Genomic DNA, 22286 nt, shown 5'->3' on the forward strand with positions numbered 1-22286 from the left:
GCTCCTCCTTCCCCCTCCTCCCCTTCCTCATCTTCCTCCTCCCGCTCCTCCTTCCTCTCCTCCTTCCTCATCTTCTTCCTACTCCTCCTACTCCTCTTCCTCCTCCTCTTCCTCCTCCTCCTCTTCCTCCTCCTTCCTCCTCCTCTTCCTCCTCCTCCTATTCCTCCTCCTCCTCCTTCCTCATCTTCCTCCTCCTGCTCCTCCTCCTTCCTCCTCCTTCCTCTTCCTCCTCCTCCTCCTTCCTCCTCCTCCTCCTCCTCTGTGTTTCCAATGCCATTAACCATTTACTTCCATTATTATTATGATTCCTTCCACACGCAGCTGTCAGTCACCGCGTTGGACCAATGGGCGCCTCTCTCGCGGCAGGCTCGCCCCTCTAAACCCTGCTCGTAACCGTCCCGCCCCCCTCCTTGAGCTGTCCTCTCCGTGTGTCCCCCCCACCTCCTCCCTCTCCACCATCACCGCGGCTCGGTCGAGGCGAGGAGGCGGAGGAAGAGGAGTGGAGGAGGAGGGATGTGGGGAAATGGCTGCCGAAAACAAGCCGGAAGGTAAGACAAGCGATATTTGTGTTTTATTCGGACACGCGGCGCCGCGGCGCGCGCTCCGCGGGTCCGGACGCGATGCGGACGGGACGGAGCGCGACCGAACCCGAGAAAGAACCGCGTCGCTTTCTCTATTTTTTCTCCCCCCCCATAATAATTCAAAGCCGCGGCTCGTCCCGACACGCACGGAGCAGGAGCAGGAGGTGGTGGAGGAGGAGGAGGAGGAGGAGGAGGAGGAGGACGGTGCCGGATCCGCGCCGCTGGAGAGCGACGACAACGCGTCAAAAAAAGAAAAACAAACACAAAAACCCGACGCGCAGGTTTCGCGTTTGTCAGCGTTTTCCCGGAGCGTTCACGGGGAAAAACACGGCGATGATGCTGGAGGAATTCTGATGCTTTCTGTGCCCGCGCGCGTCCATGAGTGCGTGTGTGTGTGCGTGTGTGTGTGTGCGCGCGCGCGTGCTTTCCCTGCGCTTTAAAGCTCGTGCGCGCTCGTCTTTTACGCGCATAAAAATTAGCCTCGTTTTTTTGGGGGGGGGGGTCATTACGAGCCGAGCCAACGCGCGCACGCCCCCGCATCTGAGCGAGTGATGCGGCGGGTCACAGATGGCTGCACGCCGTTTGTTTGTGCCGTTGCGTGCCGTGCGTGCCCCGCGCGCGTGTGTGTGTGTGTGTGTGTGTGTGTGAGCGCGCGCGTGGGGGCCCGATGAGCGCAGATGATGATGCGCGATGAAGGTGAGAGCTGCGCGCGCGTCCCGTGTGATGGCATCTGTGTCAGTTTAAGGTCAAAGCGGAGAACGCGCTGCGGGCGGATCGTTCACGTCATCTCAATGTCATATTTGTGCTGAGTGGAACTAAACGGAACCAAAGTACTTTCACTAAAACTGTGATTAAATTGACACGTGGGCCTAAAATCTATAGATACTGCACCATTTCTTTTTTTGGGGGGTGGAATCTAATTCTGTTTTTGATTGGATTTGTGTTGGGAAAGTGTGATTGTGTTCAGAGTGAACATCGACTGAAGAAGGAACGGGACAAATACAAATACAGCGATAAAGTATTTACACTTCTGACAGTTTAGAAATGTGAGGAAAAGAAAGACTAAGAATACCATATGAATAATTAGCCGTTCAAACATGAAACTAAAAATGACAGAATTGTGCTTTTGTCGTAAATAACAACAGCAGTGATCGAATGGATCTTTTCCCCCTGAATATTCTGGTGATTATTTGTGTTGACGACGATCAGGATTATTCAAATATATTATGTATTTTGTATTATCGTTTATCGTCGTCCGAGATATGAACGGTTAAACACGTCCAGAACCTGTTCGTCGAGTCCAAACTGCACGTGATTTGTCCCTAAAAAGAATATTTATTTAGCTAATAGTTATTTAGCTTATATTTATTTAGCTAATATTTATTTAGCTAATATTTATTTAGCTTATATTTATTTAGCTAATATTTATTTCGCTTATATTTATTTAGCTAATATTTATTTAGCTAATATTTATTTAGCTTGTATTTATTTAGCTTATATTTATTTAGCTAATAATTATTTTGGTAATATTTATTTAGCTTATATTTATTTAACTAATATCTATTCATATTTAGAATTGTGCTTTTGTCGTCATTGAAAACAGCGGTGATCAATTCTGGTGATTATTTGTGTTGACGACGATCAGGATTATTCAAATATGATGTATATTGTATTATTGTTTATCGTCCCGTCACTAGACCGAGATATGAACGGTTAAACACGTCCAGAACCTGTTCGTCGAGTCCAAACTGCATGTGATTCGTCCCTAAAAAGACGGCGTGTTTAGTTCTTTGCAGACGGCGCTGCAATCGCAGCCTCTGATTGGATCATCTCGCTGGCGAACGAGAGGGTCGAGCGGAGACAGAGGTCCACTTTTCAGTCCCAAATGTCCAACGATATCGCATCTGACCGCTACGATTATTGAGAGAAGAAACATCACAACTCCGACAATTATTTGAGATTATTGGAACGTATAGTCACGATTATCGACATTGTGGCCTGAACAATCACGATAATCGATTGAGATTATAGTCGCCAACAGAGACGTCGTTCAATTACCAGTAACGAGATCGAGGGTCAGTTTAACACAGAGGTCAGAGGTCAGTAAAAGAGTGCGTTCAGATGGTTAGAAGTCCATACATTGTTTATGTTCATGTGCATTCATATTTGTGTCGATGAAAGAATAAAGTCACACCGAATGAGAGAAAAGACGCTGTTATTTATTTAGCTTATATTTATTTAGCTTATATTTATTAAGCTTATATTTATTTAGCTTGAATTTATTTAGCTAATATTTTTTAGCTTATATTTATTTAGCTAATATTTATTTAGCTTATATTTATTTAGCTGATGTTTATTTAGCTCATATCTATTTAGAGTGTAAAGACACGTGTTCCACACGATTTATTTGTGTTGTTCAGGATTAGCGTGTTTAGCGTGATTAGCGTGATTAGCGTGTTTAGCGTGGTTAGCGTGTTTAGCGTGCTGTATTGGACAGCGTGTAAACTGAGCCGAACGTCCACTCGATGACAGCTAAAACTGTGCAATAAAACAGAATAAACGGACTCAAAATAATCCCTTTTTCGCTGTGATCCGTGTAACTCTTTTCACAATTGATCGACCAATGGAAAGTCACAAATCTGAGAAATGTGAAACGGTGTTTTTGTGATGCTCAGAGAAGAAGAGCTCGTAAACAGGACTCATGAAATAAACCAGTTTGAAAGAGGAAACTGCAGAGGAACAAGATTAAAGTTTATGAATGTCTTTTTAGTTTTAGTCCTGGTTTAGATCTGGTTTAGTCCTGGTTTGGTCCTGGTTTAGCTCTGGTTTAGCACTGGTTTAGTCCTATTTTAGTCCTGTTTTAGTCCTGTTTTAGTCCTGGTTTAGCTCTGGTTTAGTCCTGGTCTAGTTCTGGTTCAGCTTTGGTTTAGTCCTGTTTTAGTCCTGTTTTAGTCCTGGTTTAGTCCTGGTTTAGTTCTGGTTTAGTCCCGAGCAGCAGATTTTGCCCTTTACAATTTCTGACCTCAAAAGAACTAAACATATTCAAATGTTTCCGCCTCCAAACTGTTTCTCGAGGTCGTTTTTTCTGCTGTTCTTCAGCCTCATTAATAATGCAGTGGATGACCAGAGTCTCCATGGCGATGTTATCACTGCAGTGTTTAATACTGAGCTTTATCTGTTAATATCAATGAACCAGCTCCAAACCAGCTCTAAAACAGCTCTAAACCAGGACTAAACCAGCTCTAAACCAGGTATAAAAAACAGGTATAAACCAGGTCTAAACCAGGTATAAAACAGGTCTAAATCAGGACTAAACCAGAACCAAACCAGAGCTAAACCAGAGCTAATCCAGAGCTAAACCAGGGCTAAACCAGGACTAAACCAGGTCTAAACCAGAGCTAAACCAAGGCTAAGCCAGAGCTAAACTAGAGCTAATCCAGAGCTAAACCAGGGCTAAACTAGGGCTAAACCATAGCTAAACCAGCGCTAAACCAGATCTAATCCAGAGCTAAACCAGAGTTAAACCAGAGCTAAACCAGGGCTAAACCCGAACCAAGGACTTGAACTTGACCAAGTCCACAAAGTCCGCCAAAACTAAAGCAGGACTAAACCAGGACTAAACCAGAACTAATCCAGAGCTAAACCAGAGCTAAACCAGGACTAAACCAGGTCTAATCCTGCTCTAAAACAGCTCTAAACCTGGTATAAAACAGGTCTAAAACAGGACTAAACCAGAACCAAACCAGAGCTAAACCAGAGCTAATCCAGAGCTAAACCAGGGCTAAACCAGAGCTAAACCAGAACCAAGGACTTGAACTTGACCAAGTCCACAAAGTCCGCCAAAACTAAACCAGGACTAAACCAGGACTGAACCAGGACTAAACCAGGACTAAACCAGAACTAATCCAGAGCTAAACCAGGTCTAAACCAGGTCTAAAACAGGTCTAAAAGGGTCTAAACCAGGACTAAAACAGGACTAAACCAGGTCTAAACCAGGACTAAACCAGGACTAAACCAGGTCTAAACCAGGTCTAAACCAGGTCTAAACCAGGACTAAACCAGGACTAAACCAGGGCATCAGAGTCAAATCCTCTCACATCATTTATTTTACTGCAGGAATGTGTCAGATGCCCTCCCATAACCCTCCTGTAACTAAACCGTGATGAAACAGTGTTTTTATTATTCTGAGCGTGTCAAATACGTCTGTTATTGACCACGTGACGCTCTGTGTGCGGCGGTGGCTTTGGCGTTCAGAGAATCCACCTGAACACAACTTCTGTATTTATGCGCTCGTAAATATGAAATAAAAAGCATCTCTGCAGCTCTGAGGTCTGAGGAGCCGTTTATCCTCCGCACGTTCATGTTTATTCCTCCACACACTTCACTCCGCGCTGTAATTAGCGTCTCGTGGGGGCGTTTAAACCTCCATATTCTGTGTTTTTGATGCCACGTAACGACATAAAGCCTTTGCCGTCTGTAATTCAGCAAAGTCGGAGCTCCTCAGGTGAAACTCGTCCCGCTCCAGGCTCGTGTCCAGGACGTTTTGGGACATTTTTGGTCCGTGCGTTGAAGCTTTTATCGTTTCAAAGTGTCTTATTTCTGCCTCAGTAAAACATGAACAAAGTCTTAATGGTTAGTAACTACTTGACTAATACTTTAACCCTAATTACTAACCATAACATTAATTAAGTAGTTACTAAGCTTGAATAATCTTTATGTTCATCATGAATTTGCTCATGCTTTGTCGTGTAGTTATTATGAAGTGTTACTAATTCGCCACAGAACTTTGTCCAATCCAATTATGATGATTTTGTTCTACAAAGAAAAAGTCCTAGTTTATACCTGGTTTAGACCTGGTTTAGACCTGGTTTAGTCCTGGTTTGGACCTTGTTTAGACCTGGTTTAGTCCTGGTTTGGACCTTGTTTTAACCTGGTTTAGTCCTGCTTTAGACCTGGTGTAGATCTGGTTTAGTCCTGGTTTAGTCCTGGTTTAATCCTGGTTTAGACCTGGTTTAGTCCTGGTTTAGTCCTGATTTAGACCTGGTTTAGTTCTGGTTTAGACCTGGTTTAGTCCTGGTTTAGTCCTGGTTTAGTCCTGGTTTGAACCTGGTTTAGAGCTGGTTTGAACCTGGTTTAGAGCTCGTTTAGACCTGGTTTAGAGCTGGTTTAGTCCTGGTTTAGATTACTAATCATAACATTAATTAAGTAGTTAGTAAGCTTGAATAATCGTATGTTTATCATGAATTTGCTCATGCTTTGTCGTGTAGTTCTTATGAAGTGTTACTTATTCGCCACAAAACTTTCTCCAATCCGATTATGATTATTTATTTCTACAAGTAAAAAGTAAAAAAGGCTAAACAAACACAGAGGCCTCACGCTGGGACCAAATGCTGAAAATGCTCAAACTAAACTGATCCCAAAAGAGTTTAAACATGTGAATGAGCCTCACAAAAACACCGGTCTCAAGTGTCCCAGATCCTCGCCGGGTTTTCTGCCTCGATACAGTTTTTGACACTTTAATTTCAGTTAAATCAAAATAAATATGGTCCCCGCATTCTAACTGTCAAACTGCGTCAAAATAAAAGCCTTACAGAGACAAAACTGAGGCTAATTTAAAAGGAATGACAATTAAAACCTGTAGAAGTATTAGTGGTATGAATAAATAAAGATGATTTATTTGTGATATTTGTGGTGACTGTGGTTTTCCAGTTTGTTTGTTTATTCATGTATTAACACACAGTGACATTATCATTTGGTTCATTCATTTCTTCACGTTTGATGCACTCACATGGAGCAAAGGATCATGGGAAATGTAGTTTTGTCCGAGGCAAAAATAGCTTGTGATTTCAGATATTGTTATTGTGATTTTTAAGGCTTAAATTAGCGATTGTTTGAGTTGGTTTAGTCATAAGTCAGCGATTATGGAGCAAATAAAGGTTGAAATAATGACAAAGAAAAGTGTATTATTGATCAAAATCTGAAATAGTTTATTCTGTTTTGATATTTTGGTTTAATAATGCCACTGTCTTTGTTATAGACGATTACAATGATCCAAATAGGGCCTGATTGCGTTGTTACGGTTACGTTAAACGCCGATGTGAAGACCACCAGCCCCCCTGCCATACATTACCAGCTGAAATATTTATTGAACAAACATTTTTGTCTTGAGCTTGTGCTGCGCTCGGAGTGGGAGGAATGGCTCGTGTTAAACCTGAGCCGGCCCAAGGGTCCATCAGCAGAAGGTCCATAAATATACAAGAGTGTCTCTGTGAACACGCAACTGCACACCAGGAGTTTAGACCTGGTTTAGTCCTGGTTTAGTCCTGGTTTAGTCCTGGTTTAGACCTGGTTTAGTCCTGGTTTAGTCCTGGTTTAGTTCTGGTTTAGACCTGGTTTAGTCCTGGTTTAGTCCTGGTTTAGTTCTGGTTTAGTCCTGGTTTAGACCTGGTTTAGTCCTGGTTTAGACCTGGTTTGGACCTGGTTTAGTCCTGGTTTAGTCCTGTTTTAGGCCTGGTTTAGACCTGGTTTAGACCTGGTCTAGGCCTGGTTTGGACATTGTTCAGTCCTGGTTTAATCCTGGTTTAGACCTGGTTTAGACCTGGTTTAGTCCTGGTTCAGACCTGGTTTAGTCCTGGTTTAGACCTGGTTTAGTCCTGGTTTAGTCCTGTTTTAGGCCTGGTTTAGACCTGGTTTAGACCTGGTCTAGGCCTGGTTTGGACCTGGTTCAGTCCTGGTTTAATCCTGGTTTAGACCTGGTTTAGACCTGGTTTAGTCCTGGTTCAGACCTGGTTTAGACCTGGTTTAGTCCTGGTTTAGACCTGGTTTAGTCCTGGTTTAGTGCTGGTTTAGTCCTGGTTTAGTCCTGGTTTAGTCCTGGTTTAGTTCTGCTTTAGACCTGGTTTAGACCTGCTTTAGTCCTGCTTTAGACCTTCTTAAGTCCTGGTTCAGTCCTGGTTTAGACCTTCTTTAGTCCTGGTTTAGTCCTGGTTTAGTCCTGGTTTAGTCCTGGTTTAGTCCTGGTCTCCGTCCTCACTCTACACACGTAAACAGTGGTGTTATAGATGGACAGCAGACCTGAGGTGTTCATCCATATTTAGTGGAGAATAGACTCTTGTGTCCCACGTGAAGGGTGAGCGCCCCCTACTGGGCTAACGGCATTACACAAGTTAACGCTCTATGTTATTAAAATACTGTCTGTATTTCTAACTAACGTCTTATCATATGAAGAGCCTAACACAGACTCTGCACATGTTCAGTTAGAGCTTCACTTAGCAGCTGCAGGAGAAGAAGAACCAAGCTTCCTGCAGTACTGCTCAGCGGCCTGTAGAGGCTTCAGCAGCAGAAGAGAGGGGGAAACAAGCTTATTTAGATATGTTTTAGAACAATTTAAATATAGCTGTGACACAGATTTGAGATTTTGGCTAATCACTGCTCACCTTGATTGTCTTGACTCCATGACACTGCCTTGTTTAGTCCTGGTTTAGTCTTGGTTTAGTCCTGGTTTAGTCCTGGTTTAGTCCTGGTTTAGTCCTGGTTTAGTCCCTGGATTAGCTCCAGAACCAAACCAAAACCGAAAACCAAACCAGGACTAAACCAGGACTAAACCAGGACTAAACCTGGTCCGAAATGAGCCTCACGTTGTGCTTGTAGCGAAGGCCGGTCTTGATGCTGGTCTTGTGGTCGAGGAGAGCGTCTCGTCTCCGCGTTGTATCGTAGCAACAGTGGTCACGGAAACAGAAAGATGAGAGAAACCAACAGCGTCACAGCCACGATGGAGAACGAGTTGTGATCAGAACAAAATCATATTCTATTAAGAGTGTCCAGAGGGTCAGAGAGGAGGTGTGGTCCAGTGGTCAGACATAGGTTTGGTCCAGAGGGTCAGAGAGGAGGTCTGATCCAGTGGTCAGACAGAGGTGTGGTCCAGTGGTCAGGCAGAGGTTTGGTCCGGTCAGACAGAGGTTGGGTCCAGTGGTCAGACAGAGGTTGGGTCCAGTGGTCAGACAGAGGTTGGGTCCAGTGGTCAGACAGAGGTTGAGTCCAGTGGTCAGACAGAGGTTGGGTCCAGTGGTCAGACAGAGGTTGAGTCCAGTGGTCAGACAGAGGTTAGGTCCAGTGGTCAGACAGAGGTTGGTCCAGTGGTCAGACAGAAGTTGGGTCCAGTGGTCGGACAGAGGTTTGGTCCAGTGGTCGGACAGAGGTTGAGTCCAGTGGTCAGACAGAGGTTAGGTCCAGTGGTCAGACAGAGGTTAGGTCCAGTGGTCGGACAGAGTTTAGGTCCAGTGGTCAGACAGAGGTTGAGTCCAGTGGTCAGACAGAGGTTAGGTCCAGTGGTCAGACAGAGGTTGGTCCAGTGGTCAGACAGAAGTTGGGTCCAGTTGTCGGACAGAGGTTGGGTCCAGTGGTCGGACAGAGGTTGGGTCCAGTGGTAGGACAGAGGTTTGGTCCAGTGGTCAGACAGAGGTTGGGTCCAGTGGTCAGACAGAGGTTGGGTCCAGTGGTCAGACAGAGGTTTGGTCCAGTGGTCAAACAGAGGTTGGGTCCAGTGGTCAGACAGAGGTTTGGGTCCAGTGGTCAGACAGAGGTTTGGGTCCAGTGGTCAGACAGAGGTTTGGGTCCAGTGGTCAGACAGAGGTTTGGTCCAGTGGTTAGACGTCTGTGTTTGAACTGCAAAAATGCAGAGGTTTTGTCCTGGTTTATGGTTCATATCTTTAAGTACTCCATCCACGCGAAGCAAACACTGGCACAGAGTTCAGTGTGAACAAAGGAGATGATAATAAAGGCCAAGGCCAGTGACTCGGCACTGGACCTGGACTGGACCTGGACTGGACCTGGATTGGACCCTGACTGGACCTGGACTGGACCTGGACTGGACCTGGACTGGACCTGGACTGGACCTGGACTGGACCTGGACCTGCTCTGTGTTTAGAGACACTTTTCTTTTTAGATTCACTTTCAGTTTAATTTGACAGAAAAAAACAGCCCCTCCCACTTCAATATTTTGACTTTTTTGTTTTTTTTAACAAATTTGATTTGATTTGAAACTAAAAGACTTGGACCTGACTCAGACTTGAGTAGTAGTAGTAGTAGTAGTAGTAGTAGTAGTAGTAGTAGTAGTAGTAGTAGTAGTAGTAGTAGTAGTAGTCTCATAGTAGTAGTAGTAGTAGTAGTAATAGTAGTAGTAGTAGTAGTAGTAGTAGTAGTAGTAGTAGTAGTAGTAGTAGTAGTAGTAGTAGTAGTAGTAGTAGTAGTAGTATTGCTACTCTTATTACTGTTCCTGCAAAAATGTGTTAACATAACATTTGTTGTTTTCTGCGACATTTGAACATTGAGTTCAAATTCAATGTTCAAACTGTAAAAAGAAAGAGAAACGTCTAATGTGAAGTTTAAAGTGATATTTCTGCACTTTTGTGGTTCATTTCATGTTTTGTGCGACACTTGAACCTCAAATAGACTTTTACAGACGCGTTTAGCTCTTTCTGATGCTTTGAAAAACATTGTCTATTGTCATCAAGATTATGCAAAAATAAATATGTAGAGATTCAGTTTACAGTGTAAACTCTTAACTATAATGTGAACGTGTTCATGTTTTCACGTGTTCATGTTTTCACGTGTTCATGTTTTCACGTGTTCATGTTTTCATGTTTTCACGTGTTCATGTTTTCACATGTTCATGTTTTCACGTGTTCATGTTTTCATGTTTTCACGTGTTCATGTTTTCACGTGTTCATGTTTTCACATGTTCATGTTTTCACGTGTTCATGTGTTCATGTTTTCACGTGTTCATGTTTTCATGTGTTCATGTTTTCACGTGTTCATGTTTTCACGTGTTCATGTGTTCATGTTTTCACGTGTTCATGTTTTCACGTGTTCATGTTTTCACGTGTTCATGTTTTCATGTTTTCACGTGTTCATGTTTTCACGTGTTCATGTTTTCATGTGTTCATGTTTTCACGTGTTCATGTTTTCACGTGTTCATGTTTTCATGTGTTCATGTTTTTACGTGTTCATGTTTTCACGTGTTCATGTTTTCACGTGTTCATGTTTTCATGTGTTCATGTTTTCACGTGTTCATGTGTTCATGTTTTCATGTTTTCACGTGTTCATGTTTTCACGTGTTCATGTTTTCACATGTTCATGTTTTCACGTGTTCACGTGTTCACGTGTTCATGTTTTCACGTGTTCATGTTTTCACGTGTTCATGTTTTCACGTGTCCATGTTTTCATGTGTTCATGTTTTCACGTGTTCATGTTTTCACGTGTTCACGTTTTCATGTTTTCACGTGTTCATGTTTTCACGTGTTCATGTTTTCACGTGTTCACGTGTTCATGTTTTCACGTGTTCATGTTTTCACGTGTTCATGTTTTCATGTGTTCATGTTTTCACATGTTCATGTTTTCACATCTTCATGTTTTTGTGCTTTAGGACTGAAGAAAATACGAAACCCCGAGAGAACGGTGAGGATCGCCGTGGGCTACACCGGACACACGCCTCCCAAGAGCGACGACTCGGACGCCAACAGTGAGTTCACCTAAAACACGCCCCCCTAGACATGCCCCTCTTGGCCCGCCCCTCTTGAGCCCGCCCCTCTTGACACACCACTCTTGACCCGCCCCTCTTGAGCCCGCCCCTCTTGACACACCCTCTTGACCCGCCCCTCTTGACCCGCCCCTCTTGACATGCCCCTCCTGACCCGCCCCTCTTGACACGCCCCTCTTGACCCGCCCCTCTTGACACGCCCCTCTTGACCCGCCCCTCTTGACCCGCTCTCTTGACCCGCCCCTCTTGACATGCCCCTCCTGACCCACCCCTCTTGACCCACCCCTCCTGACTCCCCCCTCTTGACCCGCCCCTCTTGACACGCCCCTCTTGACCCGCCCCTCTTGACATGCCCCTCTTGACCCGCCCTTCTTGACCCGCCCCTCTTACCCGCCCTTCTTGACACGCCCCTCTTCCGTGCCAAATATAACTCACAATAATAAGACTCCACTTACACGTTACACACAATTGAAAGTTTCTCGTGTTTAAAGGACACATATTCGTATCGTTTTTGCCCTTTAAACTTTACTTTGATGTCTCATGTTTCAAAAATACAGCCTGTGTTGAAAGTACTTTTTACACTCAGGCGTTCCCTCATCAGGATTCGTGTTAGCGCTCCATCTATTGACGGCAGAGGGAACCACGGAGAAACAAACAAAAGCTAGCTCGCCCCGACGTGCTAATATGAGCGTGCAGTTTTAATGAAGGTGATTTGTGTCTGTGATGAGTTAAAAAACAGCGCCTTTAAGAATGGCATCTCCACGGAGATGCCATTCTTTTGCCTGAAATGTACCGCACTGTGGCATTAAACTGATCTAGCTTGCATTTGTTTGATTGGATGTGTTTTATTGCCTGTAACTTGGTCTGTTGGTGTCAAACGCTTGGATTTTTCTTGGATTTGGATCGAGATCAATATTCATAAACTCTGACAACACGGTGCAAGTGGAGTAAAAGTACTTGGATACAACAATAAAGCTGCAGCGATTAATCGACCGATCTTGACACATAAAACACAATCCACTGCTATGATCATCGTTAACTGGACTAAACAGACACTAAAAAGCTTTTAGAACAAAGACAGCAACGTTATTACATCAAAACGTACAAAAGAAGAGTAAATGATTGTTGATTTTCATGAATAATACATAAATATTCTCCTTCAGTCACATATTTATATCTTAATTTGGTTGATAATATGTTTAAAAAGTCTCAATATAAACAATGATTTTACTTGTTGACTTATGAAAAAGCAATTGTTGTTAGCGACTGTCTCCTCTGTCTCAAAGGAGAAAGTGGTCAGGACTGAGGGGTCAGGACTGAGCAGTCAAGACTGGTCAGGACTGAGAGGTCAGGACTGAGAGGTCAGGACTGAGCGGTCAGGACTGAGGGGTCAGGACTGAGCAGTCAAGACTGGTCAGGACTGAGAGGTCAGGACTGAGAGGTCAGGACTGAGCGGTCAGGACTGAGGGGTCAGGACTAAGGGGTCAGGACTGAGGGGTCAGGACTGAGGGGTCAGGACTGAGCGGTCAGGACTGAGGGGTCAGGACTGAGGGGTCGAAGACTCCAAAAACAAGTCGTTTCAATCAGTGTTATTTATTTATTTATTTATTTATTTATTGCAAAAAGGTTAACTTTCTCTTTATTTCGGCTCCTCAAGCTTTAGAACTTCAAATCATTTATTGAAATCCATTGTTTTAGCGCCATCTACTGGCAGCCGAGGGGAATTGCCATGGGGGAATAAACAAAAGCTAGCTTGCCCCGACGTGCTGACGTGAGCACACAGTTGTAACGGAGGTGATTTGAGTCTGTGATGGTTTATGAGTCAGAAACGGCACAGAGACCTCGGGATCTCTCACATGTGGTCTACACGCGTGATCTACACGCGTGATCTACACACGTGATCTACACACGTGTGGAATTGTAAACCGAGTGAAGATAAACACAACTGCAGAGGTTTTTGTGACGGGCGAGTGTTTTGGTGGATGTGAGTAATATTCTGTCCGTGTTCGGAGCTCGTCTCTTTTGCCTCTGTTGGTGTGTTCACGTGTGCGAGTCTCTACACGGCTCAGACTCTGTTCTCATGCCGCGCACAGGCTTATTTTAGATATGGTGTTATTGTTGTGCTAATCTGCACTGGAATTATACAGCGCGCGCTAATCCCTGTGAGAGGGCGCCACGCACGCACCAGAGGGGGCGCTACACCGAGTCCAGAGTGTCTAGTCAGAGTCCAGAGCGTCCAGTCAGAGTCCAGAGCGTCATATGAGAATGCAGAGCGTCCAGTCAGAGTCCAGAGCGTCCAGTCAGAGTCCAGAGCGTCATGTGAGAGTCCAGAGCGTCATGTGAGAGTCCAGAGCGTCCAGTCAGAGTCCAGAGCGTCCAGTCAGAGTCCAGAGCGTCATATGAGAGTCCAGAGCGTCCAGTCAGAGTCCAGAGCGTCATATGAGAGTCCAGAGCGTCCAGTCAGAGTCCAGAGCGTCCAGTCAGAGTCCAGAGCGTTATATGAGAGTCCAGAGCGTCCAGTTAGAGTCCAGAGCGTCCAGTTAGAGTCCAGAGCGTCCAGTTAGAGTCCAGAGCGTCATATGAGAGTGCAGAGCGTCCTGTCAGAGTCCAGAGCGTCCAGTCAGAGTCCAGAGCGTCATATGAGAGTCCAGAGCGTCCAGTCAGAGTCCAGAGCGTCATATGAGAGTCCAGAGCATCATGTGAGAGTGCAGAGTGTCCAGTCAGAGTCTAGAGCGTCATGTCAGAGTCCAGAGCGTCATGTCAGAGTCCAGAGCGTCATGTCAGAGTCCAGAGCGTCATGTCAGAGTCCAGAGCGTTATGTGAGAGTCCAGAGCGTCATATGAGAGTCCAGAGCGTCATATGAGAGTCCAGAGCGTCCAGTTAGAGTCCAGAGCGTCCAGTTAGAGTCCAGAGCGTCCAGTTAGAGTCCAGAGCGTCATGTCAGAGTCCAGAGCGTCATGTGAGAGTCCAGAGCATCCTATTAGAGTCCAGAGTGTCATATGAGAGTCCAGAGCGTCATGTCAGAGTCCAGAGCGTCATGTCAGAGTCCAGAGCGTCATGTCAGAGTCCAGAGCGTCATGTCAGAGTCCAGAGCGTCATGTCAGAGTCCAGAGCGTCATGTCAGAGTCCAGAGCGTCATGTGAGAGTCCAGAGGATCCTATTAGAGTCCAGAGCGTCATATGAGAGTCCAGAGCGTCATATGAGAGTCCAGAGCGTCCAGTCAGAGTCCAGAGCGTCCAGTCAGAGTCCAGAGCGTCTGAGTTCAGCTGGAGGAAGTTGTTTTGCATCCACACACTGATCTGAGTGAATCCACAGTCTCAATAAGTCACAATAGAGCACCACTTTATGATGTAAAATAAGATATTTTGGTGTCAGTTTGGTGATGATGAATTAAACAATTGAAAATAAGATGGATCATTTTGAAGAATTGTTCAGAGCAAATACAGTTTATGTTCCTTCCAGCGTGTCTGGCCCCGCCTCCTTCCGCCGTGTGGTGGCCTAGCTGGAGTGGGACTCTAAAGCACTGATAGCTTTGATTGGTTATTGATCGGAGGCTTGATGCAGATGCCGTGGCTCTTCGGGGAGCATGTGTATCTAACATGTCTCCCAGAGAAACAGCGACGCTTCAGAGAGAAAGAGATCACTTTTATTACTCCAACCACACGATCCTTCAGCTTTAGGCTCCATGTGTCGTTTAGAGCTGGTTTATTCCTGGTTTAGTCCTGGTTTACTCCTGGTTTACTCCTGGTTTACTCCTGGTTTACTCCTGGTTTAGTCCTGGTTTAGACCTGGTTTAGACCTGGTTTAGTCCTGGTTTAGTTCTGGTTTAGACCTGGTTTAGGCCTGGTTTAGTTCTGGTTTAGACCTGGTTTAGTTCTGGTTTAGTCCTGGTTTAGACCTGGTTTCAAATCAAATCAAATCAATTTATTTTTGTAAGGCCCAAAATCACAACACCAGTTGCCTCTGAGGGCCACAGGGAGAAATGAATCAACAATGTCTGTGGTGGCGATGGAGTCAGACAATGTCTGTGGTGGCGAGGGACGATGTCCCAGGGTCCTCTGTCCTTAGACTCTCCTTCTCGGCCAGGAAAAACTACAAAAAAAAACCTCTTTGGGAAAAAAGCGTAGAAGCCTGGAGGAGTTCCAGTGAAGGAGAGATCCGACTCTCACAGACGGACAGACGGACACGAGGAGACTGGAGCTGGACCCACTCTTCAGGCAGATGAGGGACCGACGGCTTAGTCCTGTTTAGTCCTGGTTTAGACCTGGTTTAGACCTGGTTTAGTCCTGGTTTAGACCTGGTTTAGTGCTGGTTTAGTGCTGGTTTAGTGCTGGTTTAGACCTGGTTTAGACCTGGTTTAGACCTGGTTTAGTCCTTGTTTAGTACTGGTTTAGTCATGGTTTAGACCTGGTTTAGTCCTGGTTTAGACCTGGTTTAGTCCTGGTTTTGTCCTGGTTTAGACCTGATTTAGTCCTGGTTTAGTCCTGGTTTAGACCTGGTTTAGTGCTGGTTTAGTGCTGGTTTAGTGCTGGTTTAGACCTGGTTTAGACCTGGTTTAGACCTGGTTTAGTCCTTGTTTAGTACTGGTTTAGTCCTGGTTTAGACCTGGTTTAGTCCTGGTTTAGACCTGGTTTAGTCCTGGTTTTGTCCTGGTTTAGACCTGATTTAGTCCTGGTTTAGTCCTGGTTTAGTCCTGGTTTAGTCCTGGTTTAGTCCTGTGTCATGACTCATCTCTAGTTGAAGAAGGTGTTTTGAAAGCTGAGTTCAGTTTGAAAATCACTGGTTCTTCCAAAACCTCAAGGTTAAAACTGTGACTGAAACGTTCCTTTTGTAAAGAACTCTTTTCCATGTGTTTTTCAAAAGATTTAACGACAAAGTTAAAAGTAAGAATCACAGTCGCCTCGTGAGAGGATGAAAGAGAACGCTCTGTTCTAGTCATCTGGACTAAGAAGACGCTTCGATGGGTGAATGTGAGGGTGAGTGTGAATGTGAGGGTGAATGTGAGGGTGAATGTGAGGGTGAATGTGAGGGTGAATGTGAGGGTGAATGTGAGTGTGAGTGTGAGGGTGAGGGTGAGGGTGAGTGTGAGGGTGAGGGTGAATGTGAGTGTGAGGGTGAGGGTGAGGGTGAGGGTGAATGTGAGTGTGAGGGTGAGGGTGAGTGTGAGTGTGAGGGTGAGGGTGAATGTGAGTGTGAGGGTGAGTGTGAGTGTGAGGGTGAGTGTGAGTGTGAGTGTGAGGGTGAGTGTGAGGGTGAGTGTGAGGGTGAGTGTGAGGGTGAGTGTGAGGGTGAGTGTGAGTGTGAGGGTGAATGTGAGGGTGAATGTGAGGGTGAATGTGAGTGTGAGGGTGAGTGTGAGGGTGAGTGTGAGTGTGAGGGTGAGTGTGAGTGTGAGTGTGAGGGTGAGTGTGAGGGTGAATGTGAGTGTGAGGGTGAGTGTGAGTGTGAGGGTGAGGGTGAGTGTGAGGGTGAGTGTGAGTGTGAGTGTGAGGGTGAGTGTGAGGGTGAGTGTGAGTGTGAGTGTGAGGGTGAGTGTGAGGGTGAATGTGAGTGTGAGGGTGAGTGTGAGTGTGAGGGTGAGTGTGAGGGTGAGGGTGAGTGTGAGGGTGAGTGTGAGTGTGAGTGTGAGGGTGAATGTGAGGGTGAATGTGAGGGTGAATGTGAGTGTGAGGGTGAGTGTGAGGGTGAGGGTGAGTGTGAGTGTGAGTGTGAGTGTGAGGGTGAGGGTGAGTGTGAGGGTGAGTGTGAGGGTGAGGGTGAGTGTGAGGGTGAGTGTGAGGGTGAATGTGAGTGTGAGGGTGAGGGTGAGTGTGAGGGTGAGTGTGAGGGTGAGTGTGAGGGTGAGGGTGAGGGTGAGTGTGAGGGTGAGTGTGAGGGTGAGGGTGAGTGTGAGGGTGAGTGTGAGGGTGAATGTGAGTGTGAGGGTGAGTGTGAGGGTGAATGTGAGGGTGAAAGTGAGGGTGAATGTGAGGGTGAGTGTGAGGGTGAGTGTGAGGGTGAGGGTGAGGGTGAATGTGAGTGTGAGGGTGAGTGTGAGGGTGAGTGTGAGGGTGAGGGTGAGTGTGAGGGTGAGTGTGAGGGTGAATGTGAGCGTGAGTGTGAGGGTGAATGTGAGGGTGAGTGTGAGGGTGAGGGTGAGGGTGAATGTGAGTGTGAGGGTGAATGTGAGTGTGAGGGTGAATGTGAGGGTGAGTGTGAGGGTGAGTGTGAGGGTGAGTGTGAGGGTGAATGTGAGGGTGAGTGTGAGGGTGAGTGTGAGGGTGAATGTGAGGGTGAATGTGAGGGTGAATGTGAGGGTGAGTGTGAGGGTGAGGGTGAATGTGAGTGTGAGGGTGAGTGTGAGGGTGATCGTTTGTTTCACCCTGCGTCTGGCCCCTTTCTTAACGAGAACAAGTGGTATAAAATGAATGAATGAATGATCCTTTGTAAGCCTCTTATGCTGCATTCAGTCGTCCTCGGAGGTCGACTTTTCAGAGATCTGACTTGTAAATTCACACTGGAAACTCTCACTTCTTGGATTCTTTACTCGTGGCACATTTCAGAGTTTCTCCGAGTTTGCCAAATTGAAACGGAGTGATTTATGAGGCTCGTACATGAAACTAAATACTGCTGTTGCTATGATATAAGTTCCGCCCTCACGCTGCTCTTCTCCAGTGAGTTTGCAGTATGCATTTGGGGGGTGTTTGTGGGAGGGGCCTAACACTGATTGTCATTCCGCGCATTAGCGTCGAGCTAAGCCTCGGCCTCGCGCTGTGGAGTGAAGCGACTTTGAAATTCTGTCTGCTCAGGCCGTGTTTTAATGAATGCATAATTGATCAGGACGTGGGCCTCGCTCCTCTGCAGAGGACACGGCTCAGGACATGTCCTCACACATCACAGAAGACTTCAGACGCCATACTCCACTCGCACTGGAGTAATAGAGTACTTTACTGAGCAGTGGAACAGACTCTTACTCGAGTAAAAGTGTCGGTTTCTCTTCGTTCGCTCGTCTCTTTCTGCTCCAGCGCCTGTCACTTCCTGGATTTGGTCCTTAGTTTGAACTTTCACAGGACCAGACCTTGGTCCAGACCTGGTCCAAACCGAGACCACCTCTTTGGTCCAGACCTGGTCCAGACCTTGGTCCAGACCTTGGTCCAGACCTTGGTCCAGACCGAGACCACCTCTTTTGTCCAGACCTGGTCCAGACCTTGGTCCAGACCGAGACCACCTCTTTGGTCCAGACTTTGGTCCAGACCTGGTCCAGACCGAGACCACCTTTTTGGTCCAGACCTGGTCCAGACCGAGACCACCTCTTTGGTCCAGACCTGGTCCAGACCTCGGTCCAGACCTGGTCCAGACTTGGTCCAGACCTCGGTCCAGACCTTGGTCCAGACCTGGTCCAGACTTGGTCCAGACCTCGGTCCAGACCTCGGTCCAGACCTCGGTCCAGACCTCGGTCCGCAGGAGCATTTACAGCTGGACGTAGTTAAGTCTTTTGTCTTCACACATGTCGTCGTGGAGACGGAGCGGGCTCTTCCTGGTTCCTGGCCGTGTTCTCTGAGGGCCTCGCCGTGTCTCTGCTCCATTAGAACAGGACCTGGTGCTTTTAAGGCGGATCAGAGCGGCCCCTGTGATTTGTGCGACTGTAGATAATGTATGATAATGGATTCTACCTTAATCCAAACGTGACGCTGTGCGAGTCCCAGCCAAGATTTAGACTCGTTCAAGCCGCCGCTATTTTTATGTTCAATTATCTTAAAGGGGAAAATCTGAAAAATCACACAGTTTATAATCTGTAAAAACATGAGCCATGTTCATATGTACAACTGTAGACCTGGTTTAGTCCTGGTTTAGTCCTGGTTTAGTCCTGGTTTAGTCCTGGTTTAGTCCTGGTTTAGACCTGGTTTAGTGCTGGTTTAGTCCTGGTTTAGTGCTGGTTTAGTCCTGGTTTAGACCTGGTTTAGTGCTGGTTTAGTCCTGGTTTAGTGCTGGTTTAGTCCTGGTTTAGTCCTGGTTTAGACCTGGTTTAGTCCTGGTTTAGTCCTGGTTTAGTCCTGGTTTAGTCCTGGTTTAGACCTGGTTTAGTGCTGGTTTAGACCTGGTTTAGTGCTGGTTTAGTCCTGGTTTAGTGCTGGTTTAGTCCTGGTTTAGTCCTGGTTTAGACCTGGTTTAGTCCTGGTTTAGTCCTGGTTTAGTCCTGGTTTAGTCCTGGTTTAGTGCTGGTTTAGTCCTGGTTTAGTGCTGGTTTAGTGCAGGTTTAGTCCTGGTTTAGTGCTGGTTTAGTCCTGGTTTAGTCCTGGTTTAGTCCTGGTTTAGTGCTGGTTTAGCCCTGGTTTAGTCCTGGTTTAGTGCTGGTTTAGTCCAGGTTTAGTCCTAGTTTAGTGCTGGTTTAGTCCCTGTTTGGTCCTTGTTTAGTCCTGGTTTAGTTCTGGTTTAGACCTGGTTTAGTTCTGGTTTAGACCTGGTTTAGTTCTGGTTTAGACCTGGTTTAGTCCAGGTTTAGTCCTGGTTTAGTGCTGGTTTAGTTCTGGTTTAGACCTGGTTTATTGCTGGTTTAGTGCTGGTTTAGTCCTGGTTTAGTCCTGGTTTAGTCCTGGTTTAGTGCTGGTTTAGCCCTGGTTTAGTCCTGGTTTAGTGCTGGTTTAATCCAGGTTTAGTCCTAGTTTAGTGCTGGTTTAGTGCTGGTTTAGTCCCTGTTTGGTTCTTGTTTAGTCCTGGTTTAGTTCTGGTTTAGACCTGGTTTAGTTCTGGTTTAGACCTGGTTTAGTTCTGGTTTAGACCTGGTTTAGTCCAGGTTTAGTCCTGGTTTAGTCCAGGTTTAGTCCTGGTTTAGTGCTGGTTTAGTCCTGGTTTAGTCCTGGTTTAGTCCTGGTTTAGTCCTGGTTTGGACCTGGTTTAGTGCTGGTTTAGACCTGGTTTAGTGCTGGTTTAGTCCTGGTTTAGTGCTGGTTTAGTCCTGGTTTAGTCCTGGTTTAGACCTGGTTTAGTCCTGGTTTAGTCCTGGTTTAGTGCTGGTTTAGTCCTGGTTTTGTCCTGGTTTAGTGCTGGTTTAGTCCTGGTTTAGTGCTGGTTTAGTGCAGGTTTAGTCCTGGTTTAGTGCTGGTTTAGCCCTGGTTTAGTCCTGGTTTAGTGCTGGTTTAGTCCAGGTTTAGTCCTAGTTTAGTGCTGGTTTAGTCCCTGTTTGGTCCTTGTTTAGTCCTGGTTTAGTTCTGGTTTAGACCTGGTTTAGTTCTGGTTTAGACCTGGTTTAGTTCTGGTTTAGACCTGGTTTAGTCCAGGTTTAGTCCTGGTTTAGTGCTGGTTTAGTCCTGGTTTAGTGCTGGTTTAGTCCTGGTTTAGTGCTGGTTTAGTGCAGGTTTAGTCCTGGTTTAGTGCTGGTTTAGTCCTGGTTTAGACCTGGTTTAGTTCTGGTTTAGACCTGGTTTAGTCCAGGTTTAGTCCTGGTTTAGTCCTGGTTTAGTCCTGGTTTAGTCCTGGTTTAGTCCTGGTTTAGTCCTGGTTTACTTCAGCTCTTGATGTTTCGCTTGATAAATGTTTTAGTTTTCTTTTTTTCCTCAAACTAAGTTGAAATAAAAGAGTTATCTTAGTCTTTCCTGATTGGCCGGTTCCAAACGTGGAGACTGAACTCTGTCCAAACAAACGGACCAATATTTGTCTTTCGTTACCGCGGCGACGCCGGAGGCTTCGTGTTCAGCGCTCACACGTTCTGAGGAAATATGGCTGCCACTCGATCCTCGCACTCTCGTCTCCTTTTCCTCTCCTTGCTTCCTCTCCTAATTCCTTGCCTCCTGTTTCCTACCTTCCTCTTCTCCTCGTCTTGTCGTTCCTTCCCTCTTCTTGTTCCCTTGTTCCCTTGTTTCCTCTCCTCCTTTCTCCTTGTCTCCTTTCTGCCGTTCCTTTGCCTCCTCCATACCTTTCTCTTTGTTTACTTCCTTTTCTCGTCTCCTTCCTCCTCTCCTCTTCTCTCCCCATCTCCTAACTCCCCCCCTCTTTTCCCCTCATCTCCTAACTCCTCTCCTCTTCTCTCCTCGTCTCTCCTCCTCGGTCCTCGCCCCTCCTCGTTTCCTCGTCTCCTAACTCCTCTCCTCGTCTCTCCTCTGTCCTCGCCTCTCCTCCTTTCCTCGTCTCCTAACTCGTCTCCTCCTCTCTCCTCGGTCCTCACCTTTCCTCATTTCCTCATTACCTCATCTCCTAACTCCTCTCCTCCTCTCTCCTCATCTCCTAACTCCTCTCTCCTTTTCTCCTCGTCCCTCCTCATCTGGCTGCCTCTCCTTCTCTCCTCGTCTCCTAACTCCTCTCTCCTTCTCTCCTTGTCTCTCCTCATCTGTCCTCGCCTCGTCTCCTAACGCCTCTCTACTTCTCTCCTCGTCCCTCCTCATTGTCCTCGCCTCTCCTTGTCTCCTAACTCCTCTCCTTCTCTCCTCATTTCTATTCCTCTGTCCTCACCTCTCCTCGTTTCCTCGTCTCCTAACTCTTCTCTCCTTCTCTCCTCGTCTCTCCTCCTCTGTCCTAACCTTTCCTCATTTCCTCGTCTCCTGACTCCTCTCCTCCTCTCTCCTCATCTCCTAACTCCTATTTCCTTCTCTCCTCGTCTCCTAACTCGTCTCTCCTTCTCTCCTCGTCTCTCCTCATCCGTCCTCGCCTCTCCTCGTCTCCTAACTCCTCTCCTTCTCTCCTCAGCTCTATTCCTCTATCCTCACCTCTCCTCGTTTCCTCGTCTCCTAACTCCTTTCTCCTCATCTCTCCTCATCTGTCCTCGCCTCTCCTCGTCTCCTAACTCCTCTCCTTCTCTCCTCATCTCTATTCCTCTGTCGTCACCTCTCCTCGTTTCCTCATCTCCTAACTCCTCTCTCCTTCTCTCCTCGTCTCTCCTCATCTGTCCTCGCCTCTCCTCGTCTCCTAACTCCTCTCTCCTTCTCTCCTCGTCTCTCCTCATCAGTCCTCGCCTCTCCTCGTCTCCTAACTCCTCTCCTTCTCTCCTCAGCTCTATTCCTCTATCCTCACCTCTCCTCGTTTCCTCGTCTCCTAACTCCTCTCCTTCTCTCCTCATCTCTCATCCTCTGTCCTCGCCTCTCCTTGTTTCCTCGTTTCCTCGTCTCCTAACTCGTCACCTTCTCTCCTCGTCCCTTCTCCTCTGTCCTCGCCGCTCCTTCTCTCCTCGTCTCCTAACTCCTCTCTCCTTCTCTCCT

At 46.5% G+C, this 22286-nt stretch overlaps 1 protein-coding gene across 1 annotated transcript in view; it reads left to right on the forward strand.

Moving 5' to 3' along the window:
- Nucleotides 1–441: 441 nt before the first annotated feature.
- The window catches only part of LOC140366261 (calmodulin-binding transcription activator 1-like), a 79270-nt gene continuing 57425 nt past the window's right edge, over nucleotides 442–22286 (forward strand). The window contains exons 1-2 of the mRNA XM_072452927.1: nucleotides 442–548; nucleotides 11005–11100. Coding sequence (XP_072309028.1) covers nucleotides 524–548; nucleotides 11005–11100 — 121 coding nt within the window. The 5' untranslated portion in view covers nucleotides 442–523. The remainder of the gene's footprint in view (nucleotides 549–11004; nucleotides 11101–22286) is intronic.

This window comes from Eucyclogobius newberryi, unplaced genomic scaffold, assembly GCF_026437365.1.
Source record: "Eucyclogobius newberryi isolate DKJ021-1_F unplaced genomic scaffold, fEucNew1.0.hap1 SCAF_19, whole genome shotgun sequence".
Lineage (NCBI taxonomy): Eukaryota > Metazoa > Chordata > Actinopteri > Gobiiformes > Gobiidae > Eucyclogobius > Eucyclogobius newberryi.